The 24,119-nt window shown below is 69.2% G+C and overlaps 5 protein-coding genes across 8 annotated transcripts; 2 read left to right on the forward strand and 3 right to left on the reverse strand.

The window, feature by feature from the left end:
- Positions 1 to 1,550: 1,550 nt before the first annotated feature.
- Positions 1,551 to 6,950, reverse strand: ARFIP2 (ADP ribosylation factor interacting protein 2). 2 transcript variants are annotated; one of them, XM_064704982.1, is made up of 8 exons: positions 6,864 to 6,950; positions 5,918 to 6,025; positions 5,736 to 5,844; positions 4,220 to 4,335; positions 3,807 to 4,028; positions 3,361 to 3,518; positions 3,110 to 3,284; positions 1,551 to 2,794 (listed from the first exon to the last, which is right to left on the reverse strand). In XM_064704982.1, the coding sequence occupies exons 2-8, from the start codon at positions 6,014 to 6,016 to the stop codon at positions 2,639 to 2,641; spliced, it is 1,035 nt and encodes a 344-aa protein (XP_064561052.1). In that variant the 5' UTR covers positions 6,017 to 6,025; positions 6,864 to 6,950; the 3' UTR covers positions 1,551 to 2,638. The 2 variants fall into 2 exon arrangements, with proteins under 2 accessions (XP_064561052.1, XP_064561059.1); XM_064704989.1 differs by lacking the exon at positions 6,864 to 6,950 and adding an exon at positions 6,722 to 6,747.
- Positions 6,951 to 6,974: 24 nt separating this feature from the next.
- Positions 6,975 to 7,957, forward strand: TIMM10B (translocase of inner mitochondrial membrane 10B). Its single transcript, XM_064705028.1, has 3 exons — positions 6,975 to 7,082; positions 7,329 to 7,424; positions 7,494 to 7,957. Exons 1-3 carry the CDS (start codon positions 7,044 to 7,046, stop codon positions 7,686 to 7,688), a joined length of 330 nt encoding a protein of 109 aa, XP_064561098.1. The 5' UTR covers positions 6,975 to 7,043; the 3' UTR covers positions 7,689 to 7,957.
- A 343-nt stretch (positions 7,958 to 8,300) lies between these two features.
- Positions 8,301 to 14,655, reverse strand: LOC135443994 (F-box/WD repeat-containing protein 7-like). 2 transcript variants are annotated; one of them, XM_064705004.1, is made up of 13 exons: positions 14,475 to 14,655; positions 13,199 to 13,378; positions 12,575 to 12,886; positions 12,191 to 12,273; positions 11,709 to 11,847; positions 11,291 to 11,425; positions 11,090 to 11,213; positions 10,875 to 11,011; positions 10,431 to 10,544; positions 10,019 to 10,200; positions 9,688 to 9,913; positions 8,938 to 9,148; positions 8,301 to 8,736 (listed from the first exon to the last, which is right to left on the reverse strand). In XM_064705004.1, the coding sequence occupies exons 1-13, from the start codon at positions 14,595 to 14,597 to the stop codon at positions 8,468 to 8,470; spliced, it is 2,235 nt and encodes a 744-aa protein (XP_064561074.1). In that variant the 5' UTR covers positions 14,598 to 14,655; the 3' UTR covers positions 8,301 to 8,467. The 2 variants fall into 2 exon arrangements, with proteins under 2 accessions (XP_064561074.1, XP_064561084.1); XM_064705014.1 differs by having other exon boundaries at positions 13,199 to 13,399; positions 14,475 to 14,610.
- Positions 14,656 to 14,685: 30 nt separating this feature from the next.
- RRP8 (ribosomal RNA processing 8) lies at positions 14,686 to 17,493 on the reverse strand. Its single transcript, XM_064733586.1, has 6 exons — positions 17,300 to 17,493; positions 16,581 to 17,222; positions 16,123 to 16,252; positions 15,767 to 15,873; positions 15,572 to 15,668; positions 14,686 to 14,942 (listed from the first exon to the last, which is right to left on the reverse strand). Exons 1-6 carry the CDS (start codon positions 17,362 to 17,364, stop codon positions 14,832 to 14,834), a joined length of 1,152 nt encoding a protein of 383 aa, XP_064589656.1. The 5' UTR covers positions 17,365 to 17,493; the 3' UTR covers positions 14,686 to 14,831.
- Positions 17,494 to 17,606: 113 nt separating this feature from the next.
- On the forward strand, positions 17,607 to 23,966 carry ILK (integrin linked kinase). Of its 2 annotated transcripts, none has more exons than XM_064705074.1 (13): positions 17,607 to 17,719; positions 19,646 to 19,739; positions 20,748 to 20,913; positions 21,190 to 21,285; positions 21,365 to 21,461; positions 21,557 to 21,640; positions 21,735 to 21,820; positions 22,050 to 22,159; positions 22,403 to 22,530; positions 22,626 to 22,747; positions 22,827 to 22,926; positions 23,007 to 23,137; positions 23,354 to 23,966. In XM_064705074.1, the coding sequence occupies exons 2-13, from the start codon at positions 19,651 to 19,653 to the stop codon at positions 23,501 to 23,503; spliced, it is 1,359 nt and encodes a 452-aa protein (XP_064561144.1). In that variant the 5' UTR covers positions 17,607 to 17,719; positions 19,646 to 19,650; the 3' UTR covers positions 23,504 to 23,966. The 2 variants fall into 2 exon arrangements, with proteins under 2 accessions (XP_064561144.1, XP_064561136.1); XM_064705066.1 differs by having other exon boundaries at positions 17,616 to 17,755.
- Positions 23,967 to 24,119: the final 153 nt, after the last annotated feature.

The raw sequence follows: 24,119 nt of genomic DNA on the forward strand, positions 1-24,119 counted from the left end.
AGTGCTGGGACACCTGCAGCACACGGGGATCAGTGCTGGGACACCTGCAGCACAGGAACATCAGTGCTGGGACACCTGCAGCACCCTGGGGATCAGTGCTGGGACACCTGCAGCACCGTGGGATCAGTGCTGGGGCACCTGCAGCACAGGAACATCAGTGCTGGGACACCTGCAGCACCCTGGGATCAGTGCTGGACACCTGCAGCACCGTGGGATCAGTGCTGGGACACCTGCAGCACCGTGGGATCAGTGCTGGGACACCTGCAGAACAGTGGGATCAGTGCTGGGACACCTGCAGCACCCCGGGGATCAGTGCTGGGACACCTGCAGAACAGTGGGATCAGTGCTGGGACACCTGCAGAACAGTGGGATCAGTGCTGGGACACCTGGAGCACCCTGGATCAGTGCTGGGACACCTGCAGCACAGGAACATCAGTGCTGGGACACCTGCAGCACAGTGAGATCAATGCTGGGACACCTGCAGCATCCTGGGGATCAGTGCTGGGACACCTGCAGCACCGTGGGGATCAGTGCTGGGGCACCTGCAGCACCGTGGGATCAGTGCTGGGACACCTGCAGCACCCTGGGGATCAGTGCTGGGACACCTGCAGCACCGTGGGATCAGTGCTGGGACACCTGCAGCACAGGGGCAGCACAGGGGCAGCACAGGGGCTCCCCTCCACCAAGGGCCTCCCCCCGCACCTCCAGCGGCTCCTGCTCCCCACAGAGACCCCCACTCCTTCCCCAGTGCCCCCACGGCGCAGTGGATGGGCCTGGGGGCACAGAGCCCTCATCCCTTGGGGACAGACACCCAGCCGAGCCCAGCGTGGCCAGGGATTGCCCACATCCACCCACATCCATGTCTGGGGAGCAGCAGCACCCCATGGGAGGGTTTCAGTGCTCCAGGGGCCTGGGGCAGAGGGTGTCCTGGAGGAAGGTTCAGGGGGACTGGGAATCTTCTGAAGGCAGTGTCCCACGGGCCAGTGAGTGTCCTGGGGATGTCCAGGAGCCCCAGGGGTGCAGCAATTGGACAAATCCCATTCCGAGAGCAGGAATAGGTTGAAGGGCGATGGAGGAGGGCATTGGGTGGCACCAGCCCCAGTGCCTGGCCTGGGGAAGGGGAGTCCATCCTGTGGGACTCCCGAGCTCTCAGTGACACCAGAGGGACAGTGGTGATGGTGCCAGGAACCCCAGGCCGATCGGACCCAGCCTCCCCCTGTGGTGCCCCCCAGCCATTGACTCCCACCTGGGCTGGTTCATGCTGGTGCCATGGGGCTGGAGCAAGGGGTGGCTCCCCTCACCAGACACAAGGGAGCAGGGGCCCCCCACGCCCCTCGCTCGCCCCCAGAGCCCTCTCTCCCGGGCTCCAGCTCACTCCCCTTCCGAGCCTGGGGCCCCACAAGCAGCAGCCAGCCCCCTTGCCCTAGGGCTCCATCAGGGTCCTCACCCTCGTGGGGCTCGTGCCCCATCTCCCACCCCCCCTGGCAGCCCCAGCCCGCAGTGCAGCCCCTCCCTGTCCCGCTGTGGGTCGGCACACACTGATCCGTACCATTTATTGGGGTTTTACACAAGTCAGGGCCTTGGGGGGTCAGACCGTCACCAGGGCGGGGCAGGGGGAAGTCGGATCCCGACATTAAATTATGAGTTAAATTAATGAGCAAGAAAAACCAACAGTTTTGTCTCAGGAGAAAGTGCCCAAGTGCGGGGGTAGGCGGGGGGCCCCTCGTGGGGTGGGGGCAGACCCTGGCTGGGACCCCAGCCCCCCGTGTGCAGCACAGGCGTCCCAGACCGGGACACGCATGTGCCCGCACCCGGACACGCGCGGACACGCGTGTGCCCGCACCCGGACACGCGCGGACACGCGTGCACCCCGTGCCTCCGCTGACCTTTGGTCCCTGCTTGGAGCCCCCCGTGCTCCCCCAGGGTGCCAGGGGACCTGTGCCTGGCCAGCGACTCCCCCTGCCACGAGCAGCAGGGCACAGGGACCCCTCACCGGCCCAGCCCAGGCGCCACAGCCCCGGGTGGGGAAGCAGGGGGCTCTTTGGGGGTGCAGCCCCCTGTGAATCAGGAGTGCATGAGCAGCCAGGCTGGAAACACCTGGGAACGGCCTGGAGGGGGCCGGGGTGTCCCTGGCACTGGCGGGCAGAGCAGGAGCCCCCTGGGTGCCAGGGGCAGCCCCACAGCCCCTCCCCAACGCAGTGGGGCCTGGCTGTGCCAGTGCTGCCCCCACCCAGCTCCACTGTGCACAGGGCAGGGGGCTGCCTGGGGGGAGCTGGCAGTGGGCCTGGGAGGGGCGCACCCTCATCCTGCCCCGGGGAGGCACAGGGGGGACAGTGGAAGGTCCTGGCTCACCCCAGGGTGAGTGGGGTGCCTGGGGGCAGCAGCCCAGCCAGCCCCCTTGGGAGTGTCAGGGGCAGGGGGGCTCCAGCTGTCTGCTGTGTGGGGTCTGTGCCGAGGAGCTGCTGCAGCCTGCCCTGAGGAGGGGCTGTGGGATGAGGGGGGACCCAGCCCTCTGGCAGCTCCCCACACCCGGGGTCCCCCCCATCCAAGAGCAGGCCTGGGCTGTGGCCCCCACGAGCCCCCGGCCACAACTGAGGTCCATGTGTGCTCCTCCATCCTATCCGGGGGGCACGGGGGCTCACTGCTCCTCCAGCCAGGAGGGCTTCTCGGCGCCAGGGGTCTTGAGCTTGATGTTGAACTGCTTGAGGGTCTGCTCAAGCTGCTGCTGGTTCCCAGCAAAGTACGCAGAGATGGCATTGTGGAACAGCAGCAGTTGCTTGTGCATCACCTTGATCTGGGGGGGAGGGATCATGACTGGGGGGCCTGAGCCCACCCCAGCAGCACAGAGAAGGGGTTGGAAAGCCCTCTGAGATCCCCAGAGTGCCACCGCTCCCCCTCTGCACTGCCTGTTCCACCCAATTCGTGTCCTTGCGTGACAAATCCAGTGTGGCTGTCAAATCCCTGCAGGGACCCCATCCCTGCGCCTCCTATCCCTGCACTTCCCCCCCGTCCCTGCCCCAAAGCCCCCCTCCTCATGTGCCCCATCTCTGCATGCCCCACCTGTCTTGCATCTCCCACTCCTGCGCCCCCATCCCCACCCTGCACCCACCTTGTTCTCCTCCAAGAACTTGAGCTTGATGGCCACGTCCGCCCGCAGCTTCTCGTACTTGTCCTTGTGGCTCTGGAACTGGCTCTGGGCGGCGTCCAGGCGGCTGACGGCGCCGGCGTCGCGCGGGCCCATGCTCAGCTCCTCCAGGTCCGTGCGGTACGCGTCATACTCCAGCCTGCACGGCACCCCAGCGTCACTGACCTGCCCCCAGGCCGGCCCAGGAGCCCCCAGCCCCCCGAGCCCCGGCCCACCTGGCCGTCTCGTACTGCTTCACTGTCATGAGCGTGTCTTCCATGGTCTTGTTGACCAGCGTGTTGATGCTGGACACAAAGAAGTTGACGGCGCCCAGCAGCGTCTCCCCGTTCTTGCACAGCAGCTTCTGTGTCTCTGCGTTGTACCCAAACTCCTCCTGGGGACACAGGGATGGGGGCACGGTGAGGGGCCAGGGATCCCATCCACACTCCCCTCCTTCAAGGGTGCTGGGGGAAAAGCCCCCTGAGACCACCAGGGCCAACCATGATGCAGCACCACCCAGCCCAGCACCAGCACAACATCCACTCTTGTGCAGGTTGTGTTCCTGCCCTGGTGTCCAAGGGTGACCCCCCAAACCCTGACCCCCACAACCCCAGGGCCAAGCCCCAGCCCAGGTACAGCCAGTCCCTGCCCTCACTGCAGTGTGCCCCCAGCCCTGGCACACCTGGAGCTCGGGGGATTTCTGGCTGAGGTCGGCAAAGGCGTCGCCCAGGGCGTGCTGGGTCTGCACGAGGCTGTAGAGGTGGGCCGTGAGCGCCCGTGCCAGGTGCAGCACGCTCTCGTACTTGCGCTTGGTCTCCCGCAGCAGCTCGATCTGGGTCTCCAGCTCCAGGTCCACCGTGCGGGACCCCCGGCCGAAGCGCTCCGACAGCAGCTGCTTGGTGCACTGCAGCAGGGGGAGATGGGCACCAAGGCACGTGTGAGACCCCCAAACCCCTGTGAGAGCAGCTGCTTGGTGCACTGCAGCAGGGGGAGATGGGGGCCCAAGGTACATGTGTGAGACCCCCAAACCCCTCTGAGAGCAGCTGCTTGTGGGAGGGGACAGGAAGGCCCCCCCGGTGTCCCCTCACCCCTCACCTTGTAGGTGTTGATCCCCCACTTCTTGACAATGTCAAACTTCTCCACGGCAATGCCACGCACGACCTCCTCTCCACCGGCTGGGGGTCCGGGGGGCGGTGGGTGCAGCCCGGGGCCTGGCACAGGGATGGGAACCTGGCACCAGCTCCAGGAGGGCAGCAGCCACGGGCACCGGGCAGCCCCAGCCTCCAGAGCCCTTGTCCTGGAGCTGTTTCCACAGCAGCATGCCCAGCTCTGGGCACACGCCCAGCACTGGCTCACAGGCATTGTGGTGAGAACCCTGCTCCTGCCAGCCCCCCTGAGGGTCCCACACGGGGGCACAGAGCCCAGCCCAGACATTTCTGCTTGCACCAGGCCCTGCCCCATCCTCACCAGGCTGGACACAGGGGGAACACTGCCCAGCAGCAGTGGCAGTGCCTCAGGTGGGCTCAGGGGCAGAGGAGCCAGCTCTGAGCCCCCGGGCGCATCAGGGCTGTCCTCTGTCCCAGCACAGGGATCAGCACCAGGCTCTGGCCATGGCACAGCCACCCTGGGCTCTCACCAGTGTCCCAGGGGAGGCCGGGGCGGGCGGGGGCCGTACCTGCGGGAGCCGCGGCCGGGCGGGCCATCCTGCGGGCAGCGGGCGCGCTGGGGGGCACCGGCGCTCCTCGGGGGGGGTGAGGGTGGACAAGAGAGCCTGGAAACGGGGGGGCTGCGGGGCCGAGCGGGGGGCACAGGGCACGGGACGGGGGGGCAGCCAGGGCAGAGCGGACGGGGGCAGGGACAGGGACGAGAGCGCGGGCGGGCGGCAGCGGGAGAGCGACGGCAGCACGTGAGCCTTGGAACCCAGAGACACGGCCACAGCCACACAGACGGAACCCCAGCCCAGGAACCCCCCTCTGGCCTGGGGCAGGAATCGCTGACCCCAAGGGCTGGGCAGGCCTGGCGTCACAGGGACTCAGGGCCAGCAGTGGCGGTGCTCCAGGGAGGCACACACACGTGCACTCGCCCTCTCTGCCCACACAGACCCTCCTCAAGCCCTGGGGGACCCTCAGGGAGAGGTCTGCGTGGAACAAGGACAGTGGTGCCAGGTCTCCCGGGGCGCAGAGCCCAGCCAGCCCCGCTGGCACAGCAAGAAGGGATCAGCGAGGTGTGGGCTCGGGGCCCCCTGCCTGCCCCCTCATCGCCAGTACATGGATGGACATGGCTGGGCATGGCTGCACAGGGACCAGGACAGACCTGGGATCTTCCAGCACAGCAGGGACTCAGAATCCCACGGGGATGTTCTGGCCAAGGGGATGGAAATTCCCAGCAGAGACACCACCCTGTGGTAGGGGAGCACCCAGCCCAGGAAGAGCAGGGTTGGGGCAGCAGCCCCTGCTTTGCCTCAGTACAGAGCCCCCCACGCTGCCCCTGCACAGAACCCGAGCCCCCCAGGAGACACCCTGGCTAGGCCTTGTGCCATGAGTCAGGGGCCCCTCAGCTGAGCCCCTCTGTCCCACGACGGCCCCGCTCCCTCCCAGGGCAGCCCCAGTACCTTTGATGGTGCCCGTGGGGATGATGCCTTCGGCTGTGCCCCCGTAGCCGCCGGACACGATGCTGGTCTCGTTCAGGTTGGGTCCCGACACCATCACCTGCTGCAGGTCCTGGGGGCACAGGAGCACAGGAGATGAGCCCTGGGACAGCCCCACACACCCCCGGGCTTCCCGAGCCCCGGACCTGCTCCAGGCCATCATCCTCGGGCAGGCTGCTGGTGTCCCCGTTGCTGCTGATGGGGATCTCCATGGTGGCTGCCTTGCTCAGGATCCCGTCCGACATCCTCAGGGCCTGCAGGGACACGGACGAGGTGCTGGGGCCAGGACCCCCGCCCGGCCGGGGCACCGGCAGCACCCGCGGGGCCGTGCAGGGCCAGCAGGAGGCTGCAGCGCAGGGAGGGGCCCGCACCGGCAGCCGAGCAGCCGCTGCCCCCGCGCAGGGCCTCCTGCAGCCGCTGCCCGGCCCGGCCGGCCCCCTCGGGACAGCCCTGCTCCCGGAACCGACCCGCAGGGCGGCACATCCCAGAGGCACCGACCCCACCGTGGCTCCCGCCCCATCGCGCCCAGGACTGCCGGGCTCCCGCCCCTCGGGCTCCCGCTCACAAACCCCGCCGGGGATCCCCGCAGACCCTGCCCGGGACGGCGGCGCTGGCGGCGCCCAGCACGGCCCCGGTCAGGAGGGCGCCCGGAGCCACGTCCGCAGGAGCGCGGGGGGGCCGCAGTGCCCGGACCGGTCCGGGCACATTCCAGAGCAGGCGGGGCCCGGGGCGGGCTCCGAGAGCCCGTTACCCGCGCCCTGTCCCCTCCCCGGCGGGCACGGCGCCCGGCCCGGCTCCAGGGTCCGGCCCCGCGGGCAGAGCCCGCCGCCGCCCAGGGCCATCCTCGCCGGTGAACGGCCCCGCAGTCCCACAGCCTCCGGGGCCGGCGGGGCAGCCTCGGAACGGAGCCGCCCGCAGCCACGCACGGCAAGGCCCGGGACGGGACCGACCTCCGAGGGAACCCCCGGGGGCCGCTCCAGCCGGAACCGGCCCGAGCGGGCGGCGGCGGCCCGGCCTCGCTGCCGGGGCTGTCCGGCCCGGCCCCACCGGTCCCGCGGCCGCTGACCCCGCCCGGCCCCGGCCCGGCCCCACCTGCGCCCCGGCCCCGCCGGGCCCCCCCGCGCCGCTCCCGCTCCGCCTCGGCCCGGACGCGCCGAAAGTGGCGTCAAGGGCCCGGAAGTGGCGTCATTGCTGAGCCGGGAGGAAGTGACGTACCGGAGTTCGGCGTGTGGTTCCGCGGGCGCGGAGGGACCGGGCCCGGCCGGGGCCGGGATGGACCCGGCAGCCGAGCACCGGCAGCAGCTCCGCAGCGTGAGCCTCGGGCCGGGGGCGGGGGGCGGGGGGCAGCGTGGCCCGCGAGGCCTTCATGGGAGGTCACGGCTGCGGTGGCGTGTCCCGGCGTGTCCGGATCTCGAGGTGCCGGGCTCGCCGGAGAACCGGCGGGGTCCTGGAAGGGACCCGGGCGTCGCGGGCTGGCCGGAGGGCGCTGCGGGACTCGCGGTGGGTGTCGAGGGTCCCGGCCCGGTCCGCCCGGTGTGACCCGCGCCTGCTCCCCAGCTGCGGGACTTCCTGCTGGTCTACAACCGCATGACCGAGCTCTGCTTCCGCCACTGCGTCTGCAACCTCAACTACCGGCTGCTCACGGGCCGCGAGGTGAGCGGGGCTCGGCGCCGGGGGCCGCAGGCCGGGTGTCCGCCGCCCCTGACGCCCTGTCCCCCGCAGGAGTCGTGCCTGGACAGCTGCGCCGCCAGGCTGGTCCGCGCCAACCACCGCCTGATGGGCGCCTACGTGGGGCTGGTGCCCGCGCTGCTGCAGCGCCGCGCCGCCGAGCACGCGGCTGCCGCACCGCCGGCCGCCCCTGAGCCGGCGCCGGGCCCCGCGGAGCCCGCGGAGGGCGCTCCCGCTGCCGGCACGTAGCAGCAGCTGGCCGCAGCTCCCCGCGGCCGTCGGACGCGACTGGCGGCAGCCCGGCCCGCACCGGCCGGAGCGGCTGCATCCCTGCTGCACGGAGCCCCAGGCCGGAGCAGCACCCGCGCTGGGCCCCGGGAGCCCCGAGCAGCAGCGGCTGGGCTGTGCCGGGCACCAGGGAGGGGGGCACTGGAACAGGGGGAAGGCCCCCCTAGCCCTCCTGGTTGTGGATTTCTGGGCAGTGGACTGTGAGTACCAATAAAACATCTTCACAGTAATGGCTTAGTGTGACACCTGGGGAGGCCACCAGAACCTGGCCTCTCTTCCCTGTTCGGGGCACAGCTGGGAATCCCAGGACTTGCACCTAAATGTGAGACAAACGTCTCCGTGCAGGGGCCCCAGGACACTGTGGGGCCCTGAACACTCTCACTGCAGAGGGGGCACTCAGGGCAGCGTGGGGTGGGTGTCAGGTGCTGCCAGGCCCGTGCCCACCAGCTCAGGGCACGTGTGTGCCTGGCCCCTGGGGGAGCCTGCCCTCTCCTCTCCCCGCCCTGGCCCCTGGCAGAGGGTGGCAGCTGCAGGCCCAGGACAGGGCTTGGGGCAGGTAAGCACTCGCCCCAGTACAGAAATAAAGTGATATATTCGTGTACAAAACATGCTCCTGCGGCCCGGCCGGGCACTCCCGCGCATATAAATAAGGCCCGGGCCGGGCTCCCTCTGTCCTGCCCGCGGGGGCCAGCGCCTGCGCCGGGGCCACCCCTCCCGCGGGACCCCCGGGCTGGCCGGGGTCACTTCAGGTCCACGTCAAAGTCCAGCACCAGCAGCTTGGTCTCCTCGGTGCCGTTGCGGCTGCCCACGGCGCACACCAGCTTGGTGTTGGAGGCGCGGATGCGCCACACCACGCCCCCGGAGCCGCCGCTCTCCAGCGCCACCAGGTTCCGCACGAACTCCCCCGTCTTCAGGTCCCACAGCTTCACCGTGCCGTCGTCCGAGCTGGTCACCACGAACTTGGAGCTGAACTGCAGGCAGGTGACGGCACTCTGGTGCTTGCTGGGACCTAGGGGGAGGCACCCGTGAGGGTCACACCTGCTGCTGGGTGACACAGCACCTCAGAGCCACCCAGCCCTGGCTCCTCAGGGACACACAGCACTCTGCCCAGACACAGCTGGCAGCTTAGAGCCAGCCCAGCCCCAAGGGAGAGGGCTGCCCCAGCCCAGCCCCGCGGCCCCCCGAGGGTGAGGAATGAATGCCCTCTCACCCTGCAGCGTCTGCAGGCACTGCCCCGTCTTGATGTCCCAGATCTTGACGGTGGAGTCGGCGTTGCCGGACACGAGGATGTTGTCGCGCAGCTCCATGCCGCTGGTGAGGGACTGGTGCCCCATGAGCGTGTGCAGGCAGTTCCCACTCTCCACATCCCACACGCGGATTGAAGTGTCCAGGGAGCCGCTCACGATGTGTGTCCCATCAAACTGCCAGAGGGAAGGGGTCCAGCTCAGTGCCAAGGACAGGAGTGTCCCTGCTTTGGGGTGCAGCCCACAGCTCTGGATCCCCTGGTTTGGGATAGAGCACCCCCCCAGCACCAGCAGAGACCCTAGTTCAGCAGATGAGACAGGCTCACACACCTCTTGGCTTTTTGGACTGTAGAAATGCTCCAGGGAAGGGGCACCGAGGAGTGTTTGTGTCCACAGCCTGTGCGTGTGGGGAGTGGGGTCAGGGGGGCAGAGACTGTCCCCACAGGACACAAACATGGTCCGTGTGTCCTTGCAGGGCAGATACATCCCCTTCAGGGCACACATATCCCTGCAAATCTCACGGGGCCTTGCCTGACACAGGCACAGCCTATTGGTCCCTACAACACACGTGGGACCTCTGGCACAGCTTGTGCCCATGACTGGAAGGCAGGGGAGGGATAGAGCAAGCCAGCAGGAAAGCAGGTTGTACCTGAGGGATCAGGGAGGGCAGGGCAGCTGGAGGGGGAGCAGCAGGAGGGGATGCACACAGGGTGTACCTGCAGCGAGTAGACACGGTTGGTGTGCCCCTGCAGCGTGTGGGTGCAGCTCTCGCTCTCGGGGTCCCACACCTTGACCGTGTAGTCGTAGGCACCGCTGACCACCTTGTTGCCGTCGTACTGGACGCAGCGCACGGCCGCCACGTGGCCCATCAGCACATGCAGGCACTGCCCCGTCTCGATGTCCCAGAGCCGCAGCGTGGCGTCCCGGGAGCCGCTCACCACCCTGCAGGCGAGGGCACACGTGGGGCCCAGCTGCCGGGGCAGCGTGGGTGAGCGCCCCAGCCCCGTGGCTGAGCCCCTCGCAGAGCACCCACAGCCCCTGCCGTACCGGTTGCCGTGCAGGTGCATGCAGCGCACGGTGGAGGTGTGCCCGTACAGCGTGTGCACGCACTCGCCGCTGTCCGCGTTCCACACCTTCAGCGTGCGGTCCGTGGAGCCACTGATGACAATGCTGTCCCTCATCTGGGAGGACCAAACCCCCCCGGTGTGGCCCACCAGCGTCTGCACGCACTGTGGGGAACAGGACACGAGGGACAGGTGAGCCTCTCACAGCTCCCCGCCCCTGAAACAGCACAGAGGAGCAGCACAACCCCGTGTCCTTGTCACAAAGGGCCCAAACTGACCCCAGGAGCCAGGGTGTAACCCCACCTGTGCCCAGCACAGGGAGACGGTCCCTGCCCCAAACCCCCTTGGCACTGTGACAATGCCACACTCACTGCCCTGGTGACAGTGACACTCACCTCCCCTGTGACAGCTGACCACACTTTGAGCGTGTTGTCATCAGAGCCACTCACTATGCGATTCCCACAGAACTGCAGGCAGGTGATCACATGGTCATCGTGGCCCTTCAGCACCTGTGGGAGTACATGAGTGTGTGGGGGGCAGTGTGGCCCCTCCAGCCAGCAGGACCCCCCAGCACAGTGAGCAGTGGCAAGGCAGCAGAGCTGGGGTGTGTGGTGTGTCTGGCAGCTGCTCAGGGGCAGGGGTTACAGGAGAACAAGGAGCGGGGGCTCAGGAACCCAGCAGCAAGAGAAGGGGTGGTGGGGACTCTGCCCAGAGGCAGGAGGGGCCCCCAGGGACACCCAGACCCACCTTGGGGGGACCACAGCTCCCCAGAGCCTGTCCCCAGGGACACCCAGACCCACTTTGGGGAACCACAGCTTCCCAGGGACAGCCAGACCCACCTTGGGGGGCCGCAGCTCCCCGCTGCGCCAGTTCATGTCGATGCGGTGCTGGCGCAGGAAGGCGAATTTCCAAGGGCTGTACATGAAGCCGGGGCTGAGCAGGCGCCGCTTCCGCAGGTGTAGGGGCTCCTCGATCCCTGCAGGGACAACACGGCGCTGCCTCACCTGGGCCAAGCCCGGGGTGGCCCCCAGCCCCCAGCCGGGAGGACCCTCACCCTCCTCACGGCACTTCTCCCTCCAGAGCAGGTTGTCCTCGGCCAGCACCCTCCAGTAGCGGCACGTCTGGGCGGCACGGAGCAGGTCCCGTGGCTCCAGGAAAGACAGCACGTACAGGGCCAGCTGTGGGGGGATGAGGGTCACAGAGGGGTCACCAGGGGGGATGTCAGGCCAGGCCCTGGTCCCCAAGCTTCACTCACCTCCTTGGGCAGCAGGGAGATGAAGTCCCGCTGGAACTGGGGCTCGATGATCTGCATCATGTACTTGATCTGCGCCGGCTCGCAGCGGTCAATGAGCTCATCCAGGGCCAGCAGCTTCTCAGGGCCACTCCAGCGCTGCAGGGGGACCCCCAGTGACCCCGGCTCTGTGTCCCCAGCTAGCCCAGCCACAGCCCTGGCAGCCAGGCCTCCTGTCCCAGGCCAGGAGCCTGAGGCAGCTGGGACTTTGGTGTGTCACAGGTGCTGTGTGACAGGTGACATGCCTGGCCAGGGCTGAAACCTCCTCTGTGCTTCCTCGCACAAACAAATCCACCCAAAATCCACTGTGGGCCCAACCCCTGCCCATCATGGGGACCCCTCCCATCATACCCAGGCTGCTGGAGCCAGCAGGTGACCATACCTGGAAGGTGCGGAGCCAGTCCTGCAGCTCAGGTGGGGGGGCCACCGGGGGGATGTGCCGGCGCCGGGCCTGCCCCACCTTGGCATTGCGCAGGTCGCCAAAGGTGGTCGTGGGGCTGGGTGTGCAGGGACCCAGCGTCCTGGGAGAAACACCGGGCACAGCTGAGGCCAGGGCACAGGTGACACATGCCAGCACTGCTCTGGGCCACAGTGCTCCAGAGGCTCTTGAACGGGCTCCTGCCAGCGGGAGCTCCACCCCAGTGACCCCTCTCCTTGCTCCCACCCTGCTGACCCCTTGCCCAGCCATGCAGCCCAGCCTGTGCAGCAGACAGGCAACTGGTCAGGGCTGCATCTCCCAGGGCCAACCCCTGCTCAACCCAAGCGGCTCCACCATCCTCCTGGGGAAGGCAGCAGGAGCCATGTGCTGCCCCAGCACACAAGACCCCCTTCAGCAGCTGCACTCAGAGCCCCCCTACCCCTCACCTGCCATAGTCAGAGCCCTTGCACAGCTTCTTCCCAGGGGACAGGGCCCGGCCATCCGGCCCATTCTCTGACTTCCGCTTCATCTGTGGGACACAGCAGGTTGGAGTGGCTGGAGAAACCCAGGCAGACCCCCAGAGACCCCCCTGCCCACAGAAGCACAACCGGTCTGCTGATCCTTGCAGACCCCTACAGGCCACCCACCAGAACCGACCCCTGCAGGCCCCCTGCCTAGAGCTATGGGGCAGACCCCCACCTGCTCCTGCTTTCTCCCTCCAGGGTCCCTACAGCAACAAAGGACGCCCGTGCAGGGCAGGGTCTGCATGGGGACAGGGGCAGCATCTCCCTCCCCAGCCCCAGCAGCCAGGCCCCACGGAGCCCCCGCACCTTGGGGCGCAGGTGCCGCAGCAGCCCCCCGTCCCCCGTGCGCTGCAGGTAGTCTATCCAGCGCTCTCCCAGCGTGTAGTACAGGTAGACGTTGCTGCTGTCTTCCCCCTCCTCGCTGCAGCAGCTCCCTTCCTCCTCCTCCTCCTCTTCTTCCTCCTCCTCCTCCCTGGTGGACCTGGGGGGCTCCTGAGGTCCCCGCCCCCCAGAACCATCAGGGTCTGCTCCGGACCTGGGGGTACCCTTCCAGGGGCGCTCCTGCTCCCAGGGCCCTGGCGCCTCCTCCTCCTCCTCTTCCTCCTCCTCAGCCACCACCTAACAGGGAAAAGGCAGGGAGCAGGGCTGACTCTGCACCAGCCTTGGGGAGACCCCCAGTCTCCTGCTGGAGACCAGGACAGGGGCTGGGAGTGCTGCAGGATGGCTGCCAGAGGGAGCGACAGCCCTGCAGCACAGGGGCTCCACCCAACAGCACTGTGGGGGCTGCAGGGCAACCACAACCACGAGCTCCTCCACAATCCTCCAGTGCAGCTCTGTCTGCTCGCCACGAGCTTCTTCCCCTGAGCCCCCACGGAGCCAGACCTCCTCCCTCATCCCCACACCTGGCAGCAGGAACCCCTCTGCACCCACCTGTGCCGCAGGTGCCCTGCGCTCCTCGCTGTCCCCCAGGGGAGCGGGGCTGGCCCGCGGGGGCCCCTCGGGGCCGGGGCAGCGCCGGCACGTCATGCGCTGGCTGTTGAGCTCCAGGATGCGTGTGGTGATGCCCTTGACGTGCAGCAGGTCATCCAAGCAAGTGAAGCCCTTCAGCTCCTGCGCGGAGGGAAGTCAGCCCTGCCCAGAACAGAATCCCTCCTGCTCCCAGAGCCCCCTGCCCCAGCGGCCCCGCGGGGAAGAGTCACAGTGCTGTGGAAGGGGGGCAGCAGCCCAAAGCTGCCGGCTGGGGCAGGAGCACTGTGCCCCCAGACGAGCAGCATGGGCAGCGTGGCTGCAGCTCCAGGCCAGGAGAACAGCTGCACACGTGAAGATGCACACACGTGAGGCACCCACGGTGCCGCGGGACACCGGGCACTGCCCGGCCCCGACCGGCAATCAGCAGCCTCCGTCACCCGGCACGGCTCCCGGAGCGCCCGCCAGGGGTGGAACCGGCGGGCCGGGCTGTCCTGGGGCAGGGCTCGACAGACAACCAGCGCAGCCCGGGAAGGGCCCGCCTGGCCCCTCTGACCCGGCAGGGCTCGTGTGACGGTGCTGCTGCTGCTCCCCACAAAGGGCTGCAGTAACAGCACCGCCCGGGACAGGCCCTGCCGGGACCACCCTCCCGTTGTGTCACCGGTTCCTGCCCCCCCGCCTCCCGGTGTTCCCGAGCGTACGTGCCCACAGCATTCGGACATCCACCCCTCCACCTCCTCTTCGAGCCCCAGACACGCCAAGCGGTGCCAGCCCTGCCTCGCCCGGCCGCGGCGCTGCCCATCCCAGTGGCACCAGGGCACGGCTGCCCTGCCGCTGCCGCGCCCGCCGGGCTGGGCCCGCGGTGCCGCTCCCTCTGCCCCGGCCGGGGCACCGCTGCCCGCAGGGTCGCGCCCCGCCATCGCCGCTGACGGCGCTCGGAAGCCGTCGGGGCGCGGAGCCGGTCCCGTTCCCCCGGTTCCCCGCTCGGCTCGGGGCGCTGCCGGGACCCGGCAGAACCGGGGGCGGCTGCGCTCACCCGGCACCGCGGGCTCGGGGCGGGACTCGGCGATCCCGGCCCCCCACCCGGCCCGGCTACCAGCACGGAAACAGCGCTGTCGCCCCCGCACTCCTCCCGCGGCCCCCGCCCCGGGACCGACACCGCCACGGCCACCCCCGCCTCGGCGTCCCGGCCCGGGTCGCTCAGCGCGGGGCGCCGTCCCCGCCGCTCCCCCCCGCGCACCTCTCTCTTGCGGACGATACCGCGGGCACGGCGGCGGCCGATGCCGCTGAGGGCACCCTCCAACTCGGCCACACCGGCGCGGTTGATGTCGAGCTTGGCCCCGGCGGGGCCCGGCCCCGACATCCCGGTACCGGTCCCGGGCCCTGCCGCCGCGCAGGCCCGACCGCACCGCGCAGGCGCGGCCCCGCCCCCCCACACACGCAGGCGTAGCTGTGAGAAAGCAGCGGCTTTATTGGTGATTGCGCGCGGGGGCCTGCCCAGCCGCCGTGGCCCCGCCCCATCCCGGCGCGGCCCCGCCCCATCCCGGCTCGGCCCCGCCCCATCCCGGCGCGGCCCCGCCCCCTGGCGGCGCTCCGGTCACCGGCGCTTGTACAGACACGGCCGCAGGCGCAGCCCGGGAGCGGGGCCGGGCCGGGCCGGGCCCGTCTTGGTGAACTCCAACACGTAGAAATAGGAGCTGGAGAGGTCCTGGGGGCGCGGAGACACCCGGTTGTTACCGACAGCCCGGAGCCCCCGTCATCACCACAGCCCCGGAATCCCCCGCCCTCCGGCACCACTCAATGCTGCCTCAGAGAACCTCGGGTCCCCCGTGCCTCCTTCCAGACCCCCACGGTGCCCAGAGCCTGGCTCCAAAGCCCTTGTCCGGCCTGAGTGCCCCAGCCCCTAGCATACTCCTCTAGATGCCCAACGCACCCCTCGCCAACCCCACACCACAATTCCTCCAGGCCCCTCCAAGCCCCTCCTGGGCTACACGCCCACCTCCAGGCCCTACACTGCAGTCCCAGTGTGCTCCAGGCCCCCCTCATCCCCTCCCCAGCCCTAGCACCCCACCCAATCTGCGTCCCAAACTGCCACAGCGTGTCCCCACAGTTCCCAGGACCTCCAAGCCTTCCCCCAGGACTCCACCCCTGTGAGTACACATCCCCCTGTTCTCCCATCTGCAGCCCCTCATGCACCAATCCCTCCCACCTCCATCTGCTTTCACAACCCCTGGTATGCTCCACACCAGGCCGGCCTCAGTACCCCCCCCTCCAGGGACCCCCTTCCCTGGGCCCCCCGGTTCCTGGTGCTCCCAGTGCCCAGCCCTAGGCACACACCTTGGAGACACTCTTGAAGCCCAGCTGCGTCATGGCCCTCAGGAAGGCACGGGTGTCCTCGAAGCGGCTGGCCACCTCGGCCACCAGCAGGGTCCCCCTGCGGTCACCTGAGCTCTGAGCAGGTGTCCAGGCACCGCCAGGACGCTGCTCAGCAGCCTTGCCCCAATCCCCCACCGCCCCAGCAGCTCTGCCTACCCGAGCTTGAGCACACGGTTGGCCTCAGCCAGGATCTCCTGCAGGTTGGTGCCCATCAGCGCCAGGCAGAACACGGCCACGTCCACCGCCTCAGCCGCCAGCGGCACCTGCCCACGCCGGGACAGCCCCGGAGGAGGAGGAGGATGACTGGGCCTGGAAGCCGCCCTGCACACCCCCGGGAGCAGCAGGAGGAGGATGGCGGTGTTGATGGGGCAGGGACACGGCCCGGACTGCCCAGGCTCGCGGATTCAGCCGTGCCCCAGGCACAGACCCAGCTTTCGAGCAGGCACACCGGTGCTTCCCCTCGGGGTCACGGTCCTCGTGCCCGCCCTCCCCGCCCCGGGGCTGCCCCGTACCTTGGCCATGTCACAGACGGTGACCCGCGGGCTCAGCGGCACCAGGTCGAAGCAGTGCACCTGGTTCTTGACGCTGGCGGCCAGCGTGCAGTCCCCGCAGCCGAAATCCGCCACCACCAGCGACGCGGGGCTGGGACAGGGACAGGGGGCTCAGAGCGGCCGGGACGGCGCCTTGGCCCCATCGCTCCCGGGACCTCCATCACTCCCGGTCCCCACCATTCCCGGTCCCCCCATCGCTCCCGGGACCTCCATCACTCCCGGTCCCCACCGCTCCTGGTCCCCCGATCGCTCCCGGTCCCCCCATCGCTCCCGGTTCCCCAATCACTCCGTCCCACCGTCCTGTCCCGATCGCTCCCGGTGCCCCGATCACTCCCGGGCCCCACCGCTCCCCGGCTCTCCGTTCAGCCCCCTGCCCCGCTCCCGGTCCCCGGTCCACGTTGCCGCCAGGCCCCGCTCACCGGCGGCGCAGGTAGCGCACGATGCGCTGCACCGGGCGCTCGGGCCAGCGCCGCACCTGCCGCTCGAAGCCGCGGTGGTAGAGGTGGAAAGCGGCGGGGTCGTCGCGGAAGAGCCGCGCCGCGTCGCGGCTGCTGCCGGTGTAGAGCTGCTGGTTCAGGTAGCGGAACCGGGCGCCGAGCAGCCGCTCCTCCATCCGCGCACGGAGCGCGGCCGCGCGGCCCGAGCGCGGCTCCGGCGGAGCCTCGGCGGGGCCCGGCGGCTCCGGGGGGCCCGGCCCCGAGCCCCGCTCTCCGTCCGGTGCCGCCGACGGCTCCTGCTGCCGCAGCCGCTTCTGCCGGTTCCGCCGCTGCCGGCGGCTCAGTCCCGCCGGCTCCCCGGGCTCCTCCGCCGGCTCAGCCGCGCCGTCTGCGGGCATCGAGAGGGGACCAGGGCGCGGAGGCGGCTCCCCCCTGCCGCCGGGCCCCGGGGCCGTCCCGGTACCTGTGTCCGGCCGCTGCCCAGCCTGCCGGGGCTCGTCGGGACCGGCCGGGAGCTCCCCCGCCGCGGCCCGCGGCCCGCCGGCCTTCTTCCGCTTCCGGGGCCGCTTCCGCGCCGCCTCGCCGTCCCGAGCGGCCCCGGGCAGCCGCCTCTTCCCGGGGGTCCTGCGCACAGCGGGGCCCGGTAACGTCCCAGCGCCCGGGACCGGCCCGGCCCGCCGCCCCCCGCACCGCCCCCTTACCGGCCGGCCCGGGCCCTCCGGGGCAGCGGCTCCGCTGCATCGTCCCAGCCCTGCTCCGCGAACATGGAGCGGGGACCCTCCCTCGGTACCGGGACGCACGTGCTCCCGCGGCGGGCACAGCCCCTCCTCGCGGCCCGGAGGACCGGGCGGGGCCGGGGGCTGCACGGGCAGTGCCACGGGCGGCCCGCCCCGCCCCGCCCCGCCCCGGCCGGGAGCCGCGCCCCCGGTCACTCGGCACGCCCCGCACCCGTAGCCCAGCCCGCCCGCCCGCGCTCCCCGCCCCGCCCGGCCGGCGCCGTGTGGCGGAGCAGCCGCCGGGGCGGGTTCCGGCCGGCAGAGGGCGCGCTCTCGGGCGGAGCCCCCGCCCGCCCCGCGCCCGCCGCAGCCGCCGCCCTGCGGAGCCGCCGGGACACGCACCCGGTAACGGCGGGACGGCACCCGCGCCCGGCGGGACAGGTTCGGGAGGCCGCGAGGGCGGCTGCGGGCCACCCAAGCGGGGGCAGGGCCGGACGGAGCCCGGACGGAGCCGGAGCCAGGGCCCGGCCGGGGCGGGAGCTGCTGGGGAGCGGTGGGGGGGCGCAGGGAAGGGATCGGGGTAGCGGGGAAGGGTGAGTGGCGCAGGGGGGAGCATTGGGGTGCACAGGAGAGTTGGGGGTACAGGGAAGGGATCGGGGTACAGGACTGGGGGCACAGGGGAGGGTTGGGGGTACACCGGAGGGTTGGGGGTACACGGGAGAGTTGGGGGTGCAGGGAAGGATTTGGGTACAGGGGAGAGTTGGGGGTGCAGGGAAGGATTGGGGTACAGGAGAGAGTTGGGGGTACAGGGGAGAGGTGGGGGTACACGGGAGAGTTGGGGGCTGAAGGGGAGGCATTGGGGTACAGGGGAGAATTGGGGTGCAGGGAAGGGTTGGGAGTACACGGGAGGGTTGGGGTACACGGGAGGGTTGGGGTACACGGGAGGGTTGGGGGTACACGGGAGGGTTGGGGTACACGGGAGGGTTGGGGTACACGGGAGGGACCGATGTGGCCGCAAGCAGAGCGGGGCCGCAGCAGCTGGTTCGGGGTGACACCGGGCGCTGTGTGTCCCCATGCCGTGCCCTGCCCCGGGCGCTGGGCAGGCCGAGGCGGGCATTGGCCATCCGGGCAGGGCTGCGGAACTGGGCAGGGGCCGGTGGGTGACAGCAGGGCACAGTCCCGGCCGAGCTGGGGACAGGGTGGGGCCACCATGGGGTATCATCGCTGCGGGGTGAGGTCCCTCAGGGCCGGGACTAGTGCGGCATGTCCTGGGGACCCCTTTTCATGGGTGCCCCCAAATGGACAGGGGATAAATCTCATCCGGGAGTGTGGGTGTTCTGGGACAGGGCCAGTGCTGCTGTGGCTGTGCTGGGGCCATGCTGGGGTGTACGAGACCTTGGCAAAAATCCGGGGTTCTGTGTCCCCCTCTCGGAGCTGCCTGGGGCAAGGGGTGCAGGCAGGGTCCTGGGGGACAGCTGGCGGTGCTGGCAGCTGGTGGGGGTCCTGTGTGTCTGGGTGGGCAGCAGGTTTGAGGCCCAGTGGGTGCATGTTGGGATGCCACATTCAATCTGACTGTCCCCACGCTGTGAGACACTGCACGTCCCTGCTCAGCATCACAGATCACTGGACAGCGGGTGCCACGCTCACAGCCGGGGGCTCAGGGGGACACGGGGAGCAGGAGGGAGCTCAGTGCCTGGCTCTGAGCTGGGGTGTCCATGGATCCTCCATGTCCATGGGCTCCTCCATGCACGAGGCTTTGGGGTCTCTCTTTCTGAGCATGGCCCGTGCCAGGCCCAGCCAAGTGGGTCAGGAGGGTCATGCGGCTGCAGGATCCCATTCCAGGGATGCTGAGCTACCCCAGCCCCATTCCCCCACCAGATCTGTGGGGTCCCATTTTGAGGGTGCTGAGCTCCCCAGCCTCACTCCCCAGAGCTGTTGGGTCCCATTTTGAGGGTGCTGAGCTCCCCAGCCTCACTCCCCCAGAGCTGTTGGGTCCCATTTTGAGGGTGCTGAGCTCCCCAGCCTCACTCCCCAGAGCTGCGGGCACCGGGGCCGGCTGTGCCTGCTGATAAGCCCGGGGGTGCCAGCCTGGCTTCCTGTGGGCGGCCACGGCCCCGCTGGAGGCGCCCGGGATGTTCCCCTTGGGCTGCGGGTCCGGCTCCAGCCCCGACCTCAGCCTGCTGCGGCCTCCTGGAGAGCTGCAGGGACAGGGACAGGGACAGGGACAGGGACGGGGACGGGCAGGAGGCTCCTGTACCTGCTGTTCCAGGGCCCTCCCTGCCGAGGGGCATCGGGCTCTGTCCCCATGTCCTCACCCACGCCCCCCCGCAGCTGCCATGGACGACATCTTCACGCAGTGCCGGGAGGGCAACGCGGTGGCCGTGCGGCTGTGGCTGGACAACACCGAGAACGACCTCAACCAGGGGTGAGTGGGGCTGGGGGCTCTGCGGGGCGCTGGTTTCCGCTGTCCCCATGGAAAGGCAGGGGCAGATGGCAGGACGCAGCTCCTCCCCGCTGCAGGAAGTTACCGCATCGCTGAGGCACGAGGCCAAACATCCTCTGGCCACTTCCTCAGGGCCACGACCGGGATCAGCTGGGCTGGGGCTGCCTCCCCCGTCCCTGTGGTGGCGGCTGTGTCCCCTGACCTTGTCCTCGTGTCCCCGTCTCCTCTCTGGGGAGCACCGTGGCACACGTGTGGGCACACAGCTGGGCTGGGAGTTGTGGGGGCCACTCTGCGTGCCCAGGGCTCTGCTCCCCACAGCCCCTTGGAGGGGTCTCACAGCACCGTGGGGTCCAGCACTGCTCACAGCCATTCAGGAGCACGGTTGGGCCAGGCTTGGGGCTCGGAGCATCTGCCTGCAGTGTGTGAGCTGGCGCAGGGCGACCCTGCACCCTGACCCCAGCCAGGCCACGGCCCTGGCATTCCGGACAGGCTCCAGACAAATGGCCGCCCTTGCTCAGGCCTCCCTGCCCCTCCTGGGGGTCCCAGGCACGTGGAGCTCTCCCAGACCCACGGAAGTGCCCAAGGAACTGTTCTGTGCTGAGCAGCCCCTGCCTGCAGGGCCATGGTGGGGACAAATGGGGTCTGCTGTGCCAGGGGGCTGCAGCGGGGCTGGGACCAGGGGGAGCTGGGCTGGAGGGGAGCCGGGACTGCAGCAGCCCCTCTGCCAGTTCCTGATCTCCATTTAAGGCCTGGCTGCCACCTCCTCCCTTACTTGGCCATGGAGTGGGGGGATGGGGACAGGATCCAGCTGTGATTCAGCCTTGGAGGAGACAGGATTTGGCCTGGGCTGGTGGGGCCCTGGTGGGGGTGGGAGTGGGATGGATGTTCAGCCTGGTCCCTTGGCCCTGCCGCTGGTGTTGTGAGAATGATGCCAGGGATGCCCGGGGCTGCAGGGGGCCACAGCTGAGCAGAGCCCCCGCCGCCCTGCAGGGACGACCATGGGTTCAGCCCCCTGCACTGGGCGTGCCGCGAGGGCCGCTCCAACGTGGTGGACATGCTCATCATGCGCGGGGCCCGCATCAACGTCATGAACCGCGGCGACGACACGCCGCTGCACCTGGCCGCCAGCCACGGCCACCGCGACATCGTGCAGAAGGTACCCGGCCCCCAACCCAGCCCCGAGCCGCCCCCCACACCACCCTCGTGGGCCTCGCTCCCCCGGTCACTGCCAGGAGCATCCCTGAGCTCCCCACTGCTCACAAATCCTCCAAATCCCTCTGAGCCCCACGTCAGTTCAGCCCCCTCCCTACAGTGCCCAGTGTGCTGCCCCTGCATCCCCCAAGGAGGATGAGGGCTGTCCTGAGCTCACGGGGACATTGCCTGGGCTCACAGGGACAGTCCTGGGCTCACAGGGGCTGTCCTGTGTCCCCAGCTGATGCAGTTCAAGGCAGACATCAATGCAGTGAATGAGCACGGGAACACGCCGCTGCACTATGCCTGCTTCTGGGGACACGAGCAGGTGGCTGAGGTGAGTGGGAGCCTGGGCGGGGTGGGAGGGGCCCTGAGGGGACATCACAAACCACAGTCCTTGCTGCCTGCTCCCACAGGACCTGGTGGGCAGCGGGGCCCTGGTCAGCATTGCTAACAAATATGGTGAGACCCCCACAGACAAGGCCAAGACGCCACTGCGAGAGATCCTGAAAGGTACGAGGGTCTCTCAGGACCCCACAGCTGACACAGCCTCCAGCCAGCCACAGCAGGCTTGGGGTGCCACCCTCCTCATCCTCCTCCCTCTGCAGAGCGTGCTGAGAAGCTGGGCCAGAGCCTCACCAAGATCCCCTACAAGGACACGTTCTGGAAGGGCACAACCCGCACCCGGCCCAGTAAGGACTGGGGGTCCCTTGGGGGTCCCCTGTGCCCTGCTGGCACTGCCTCCTGGATCCAGCAGCCAGAGGCATCATCCCCCTTCCCCTGCAGGGAACGGGACCCTGAACAAACTCGCTGGGATTGACTTCAAACAGCTGAGCCTGAGCCACAAACTGAACGAGAACCAGTCGGGAGAGGTGGGTCCCTCTCAGCCGCGTGGGCGCTGTGCCTGTGCAGACGCCGTGTCCTGGCCCTGCTGGGCACAGCCGTTCTGCAGTGCTATGGCAGCTGCAGGGAGGGAGCTCCCCCCAGCTCAAGGGGCTCCCTTCTCATTGTGGACCCTTGGTCCCGTGGGCTCCACACAGGGGCCTGGGCATGCTGGGGCCTCTGCACCGCTTTCAGTGCCTGTGTCTGCTCCTCCCCCAGCTGTGGAAGGGGCGCTGGCAGGGCAATGACATCGTAATCAAAATGCTGAGGATCCGGGACTGGACGACGCGGAAGAGCCGGGACTTCAACGAGGAGTACCCAAAACTGCGGTGAGCGCTGCTCGTGCCTGGAGCCACCCCAGAATGTGCTGGGATCCCCACCAGCCCCTGGCCAGGGCACCTTCTCAGGGCCAGCAGCAGCTGCCAGAGTATGGGGCAGGCATACCCAGCTCTGTGGGGCCAGGAACGCTCCAGCGTGGTGGCCAAGGGCTGGGAGGCTCTGGGGATGGCAGAGGGCAATGAGGGGATGCAGGGAGCCCCTTCCTGTTCTTAGGGCTGTCACTTCTCCTGCAGGATCTTTTCCCACCCCAACGTGCTGCCGGTGCTGGGTGCCTGCCAGGCCCCTCCAGCTCCCCACCCCATTATCATCAGCCACTGGATGCCCTACGGCTCCCTGTACAACGTCCTGCACGAGGGAACCAGTGAGTGCTGGGGGATGGCGTGTTTGGGGCAGCCTCTCCAGCCACAGCCCTGGCTGGGCTTGGGGTGGGCTGACCCCGTCCCCCCCCGTTCCCAGATTTTGTGGTGGACCAGATGCAGGCGGTGAAGTTCGCCTTCGACATCGCGCGGGGCATGGCCTTCCTGCACACGCTGGAGCCCCTCATCCCGCGGCACCACCTCAACAGCCGCAGCGTCATGGTGAGCCAGCACGGCCCCTCGCCCAGCCGGGGGCTCTCGGGGCAGGGGGGCTCCTGCTGACCCCTGCTGCTGTCCCCAGATCGACGAGGACATGACGGCACGCATCAGCATGGCCGACGTCAAGTTCTCCTTCCAGTGCCCGGGGCGGATGTACGCCCCGGCCTGGGTGGCTCCCGAAGGTGAGTGCCCCGTTCCCAGCCCCCCGAGCCCCCTGAGCCCCCCGAGCCCCCAGCCCCACTCAGCCCCCAGCCATCCCCAGCCCTGCAGAAAAAGCCAGAGGAGATCAACCGGCGCTCGGCTGACATGTGGAGCTTTGCTGTGCTGCTGTGGGAGCTGGTGACACGTGAGGTGCCCTTCGCTGACCTGTCCAACATGGAGATCGGCATGAAGGTGAGGGCGTGCAGGGATAGCAGCAGAGGAACTCATTTGGGTCAGTTAGGGGAGCAGTTCTGGCCACTGAGGGTGGTGAGGCCCTGGCACAGGCTGCCCAGACAACTCTGGCTGCTCCATCCCTGAGTGTTTAGGCCAGGGTGGAGGGGGTGTGGAAGCACCTGCTTGTGGGGGCAGGGTCCCAGCCCTGACTCTGGCTCCTCCTCTGGCCCGCAGGTAGCACTGGAGGGGCTGCGTCCCACCATCCCCCCCGGCATCTCCCCCCACATCTGCAAACTGATGAAGATCTGCATGAACGAGGACCCGGCCAAGCGCCCCAAGTTCGACATGATCGTGCCCATCCTGGAGAAGATGCAGGAGAAGTAGAGAGGAGGCGCCTGCCCCCTCCAGTGCTGCCTTGCGCCCCCCGCCACCCCCAAGTGCCTTTAGCCCCAGATTCAGGGGGAGCAGAGGACACCCCTCACCCTGAGCCAGCCACGGACACACGGTACAGATGGCACTGCCTGCGCTGGAGCTCTGCAGGCCCCGGCCCCCCGCCCAGGGCAGCCCCCCCAGCCCAGGGCAGCCCCCCCAGCCCAGGGCAGCCCACCTAGCCTGGGGCACGGCGCGTGGCCTGGCCCTGCTGCAAGGGACGGGGCTGTGGGGCCCCCTGTCCCCCTCGCTGGGCAAAGCCTGACCCAGGACTCAGCCCCCCAAGGCTGGGGGGCAAGGGGCAGCCCAGGAGAGGCCGCCTGTGGTGCCCAGCACTGCCCCCGCTTCGCGCTTCACTGGCCACTTCCCTCTGGCCCCAGAATGGCCTCTGGCAACCAAATAAACCTTTGGTATGGAACCAGCTGCTGGGGTACAGGGCGGGGAATGGGGGGAGCTGGGGGTGAGGGGCTGGAGTGATTGGGGGGCTGGGACTCACAGGGGGTGTCCAGGACTGAGGGTGGCGTTGGATTGATGTGGCGCTGCCTTGCAGCCTACAGGGCATGAATCACCA

This window comes from Zonotrichia leucophrys, chromosome 1, assembly GCF_028769735.1.
Source record: "Zonotrichia leucophrys gambelii isolate GWCS_2022_RI chromosome 1, RI_Zleu_2.0, whole genome shotgun sequence".
Taxonomy (NCBI): domain Eukaryota; kingdom Metazoa; phylum Chordata; class Aves; order Passeriformes; family Passerellidae; genus Zonotrichia; species Zonotrichia leucophrys.

Bases quoted from the DNA above. Each gene is read 5' to 3' on its own strand.
- ARFIP2 (XM_064704982.1), bottom strand. From the start codon at position 6,016: ATGTCGGACGGGATCCTGAGCAAGGCAGCCACCATGGAGATCCCCATC. The intron at 5,845-5,917 runs GTCCGGGGCTCG...CTGTGCCCCCAG, and splicing joins AGGATGATGGCCTGGAGCAG to GACCTGCAGCAGGTGATGGT. The intron at 3,519-3,806 runs GTGTGCCAGGGC...CTGTGTCCCCAG, and splicing joins AGAAATCCCCCGAGCTCCAG to GAGGAGTTTGGGTACAACGC.
- TIMM10B (XM_064705028.1), top strand. From the start codon at position 7,044: ATGGACCCGGCAGCCGAGCACCGGCAGCAGCTCCGCAGC. The intron at 7,083-7,328 runs GTGAGCCTCGGG...CCTGCTCCCCAG, and splicing joins ACCGGCAGCAGCTCCGCAGC to CTGCGGGACTTCCTGCTGGT. The intron at 7,425-7,493 runs GTGAGCGGGGCT...TGTCCCCCGCAG, and splicing joins GGCTGCTCACGGGCCGCGAG to GAGTCGTGCCTGGACAGCTG.
- LOC135443994 (XM_064705004.1), bottom strand. From the start codon at position 14,597: ATGTCGGGGCCGGGCCCCGCCGGGGCCAAGCTCGACATCAACCGCGCC. The intron at 11,012-11,089 runs GTGAGGGTCCTC...TTGTCCCTGCAG, and splicing joins GGAGAAGTGCCGTGAGGAGG to GGATCGAGGAGCCCCTACAC. The intron at 8,737-8,937 runs GTGAGAGGGCAT...GCCTCCCCCTAG, and splicing joins GTGCCTGCAGACGCTGCAGG to GTCCCAGCAAGCACCAGAGT.
- RRP8 (XM_064733586.1), bottom strand. From the start codon at position 17,364: ATGTTCGCGGAGCAGGGCTGGGACGATGCAGCGGAGCCGCTGCCCCGG. The intron at 16,253-16,580 runs GTGAGCGGGGCC...TCCCTGTCCCAG, and splicing joins GTGCGCTACCTGCGCCGCCG to CCCCGCGTCGCTGGTGGTGG. The intron at 15,669-15,766 runs GTAGGCAGAGCT...AGGTGACCGCAG, and splicing joins AACCGTGTGCTCAAGCTCGG to GGGGACCCTGCTGGTGGCCG.
- ILK (XM_064705074.1), top strand. From the start codon at position 19,651: ATGGACGACATCTTCACGCAGTGCCGGGAGGGCAACGCGGTGGCCGTG. The intron at 21,462-21,556 runs GTACGAGGGTCT...CTCCCTCTGCAG, and splicing joins ACTGCGAGAGATCCTGAAAG to AGCGTGCTGAGAAGCTGGGC. The intron at 21,641-21,734 runs GTAAGGACTGGG...CTTCCCCTGCAG, and splicing joins CACAACCCGCACCCGGCCCA to GGAACGGGACCCTGAACAAA.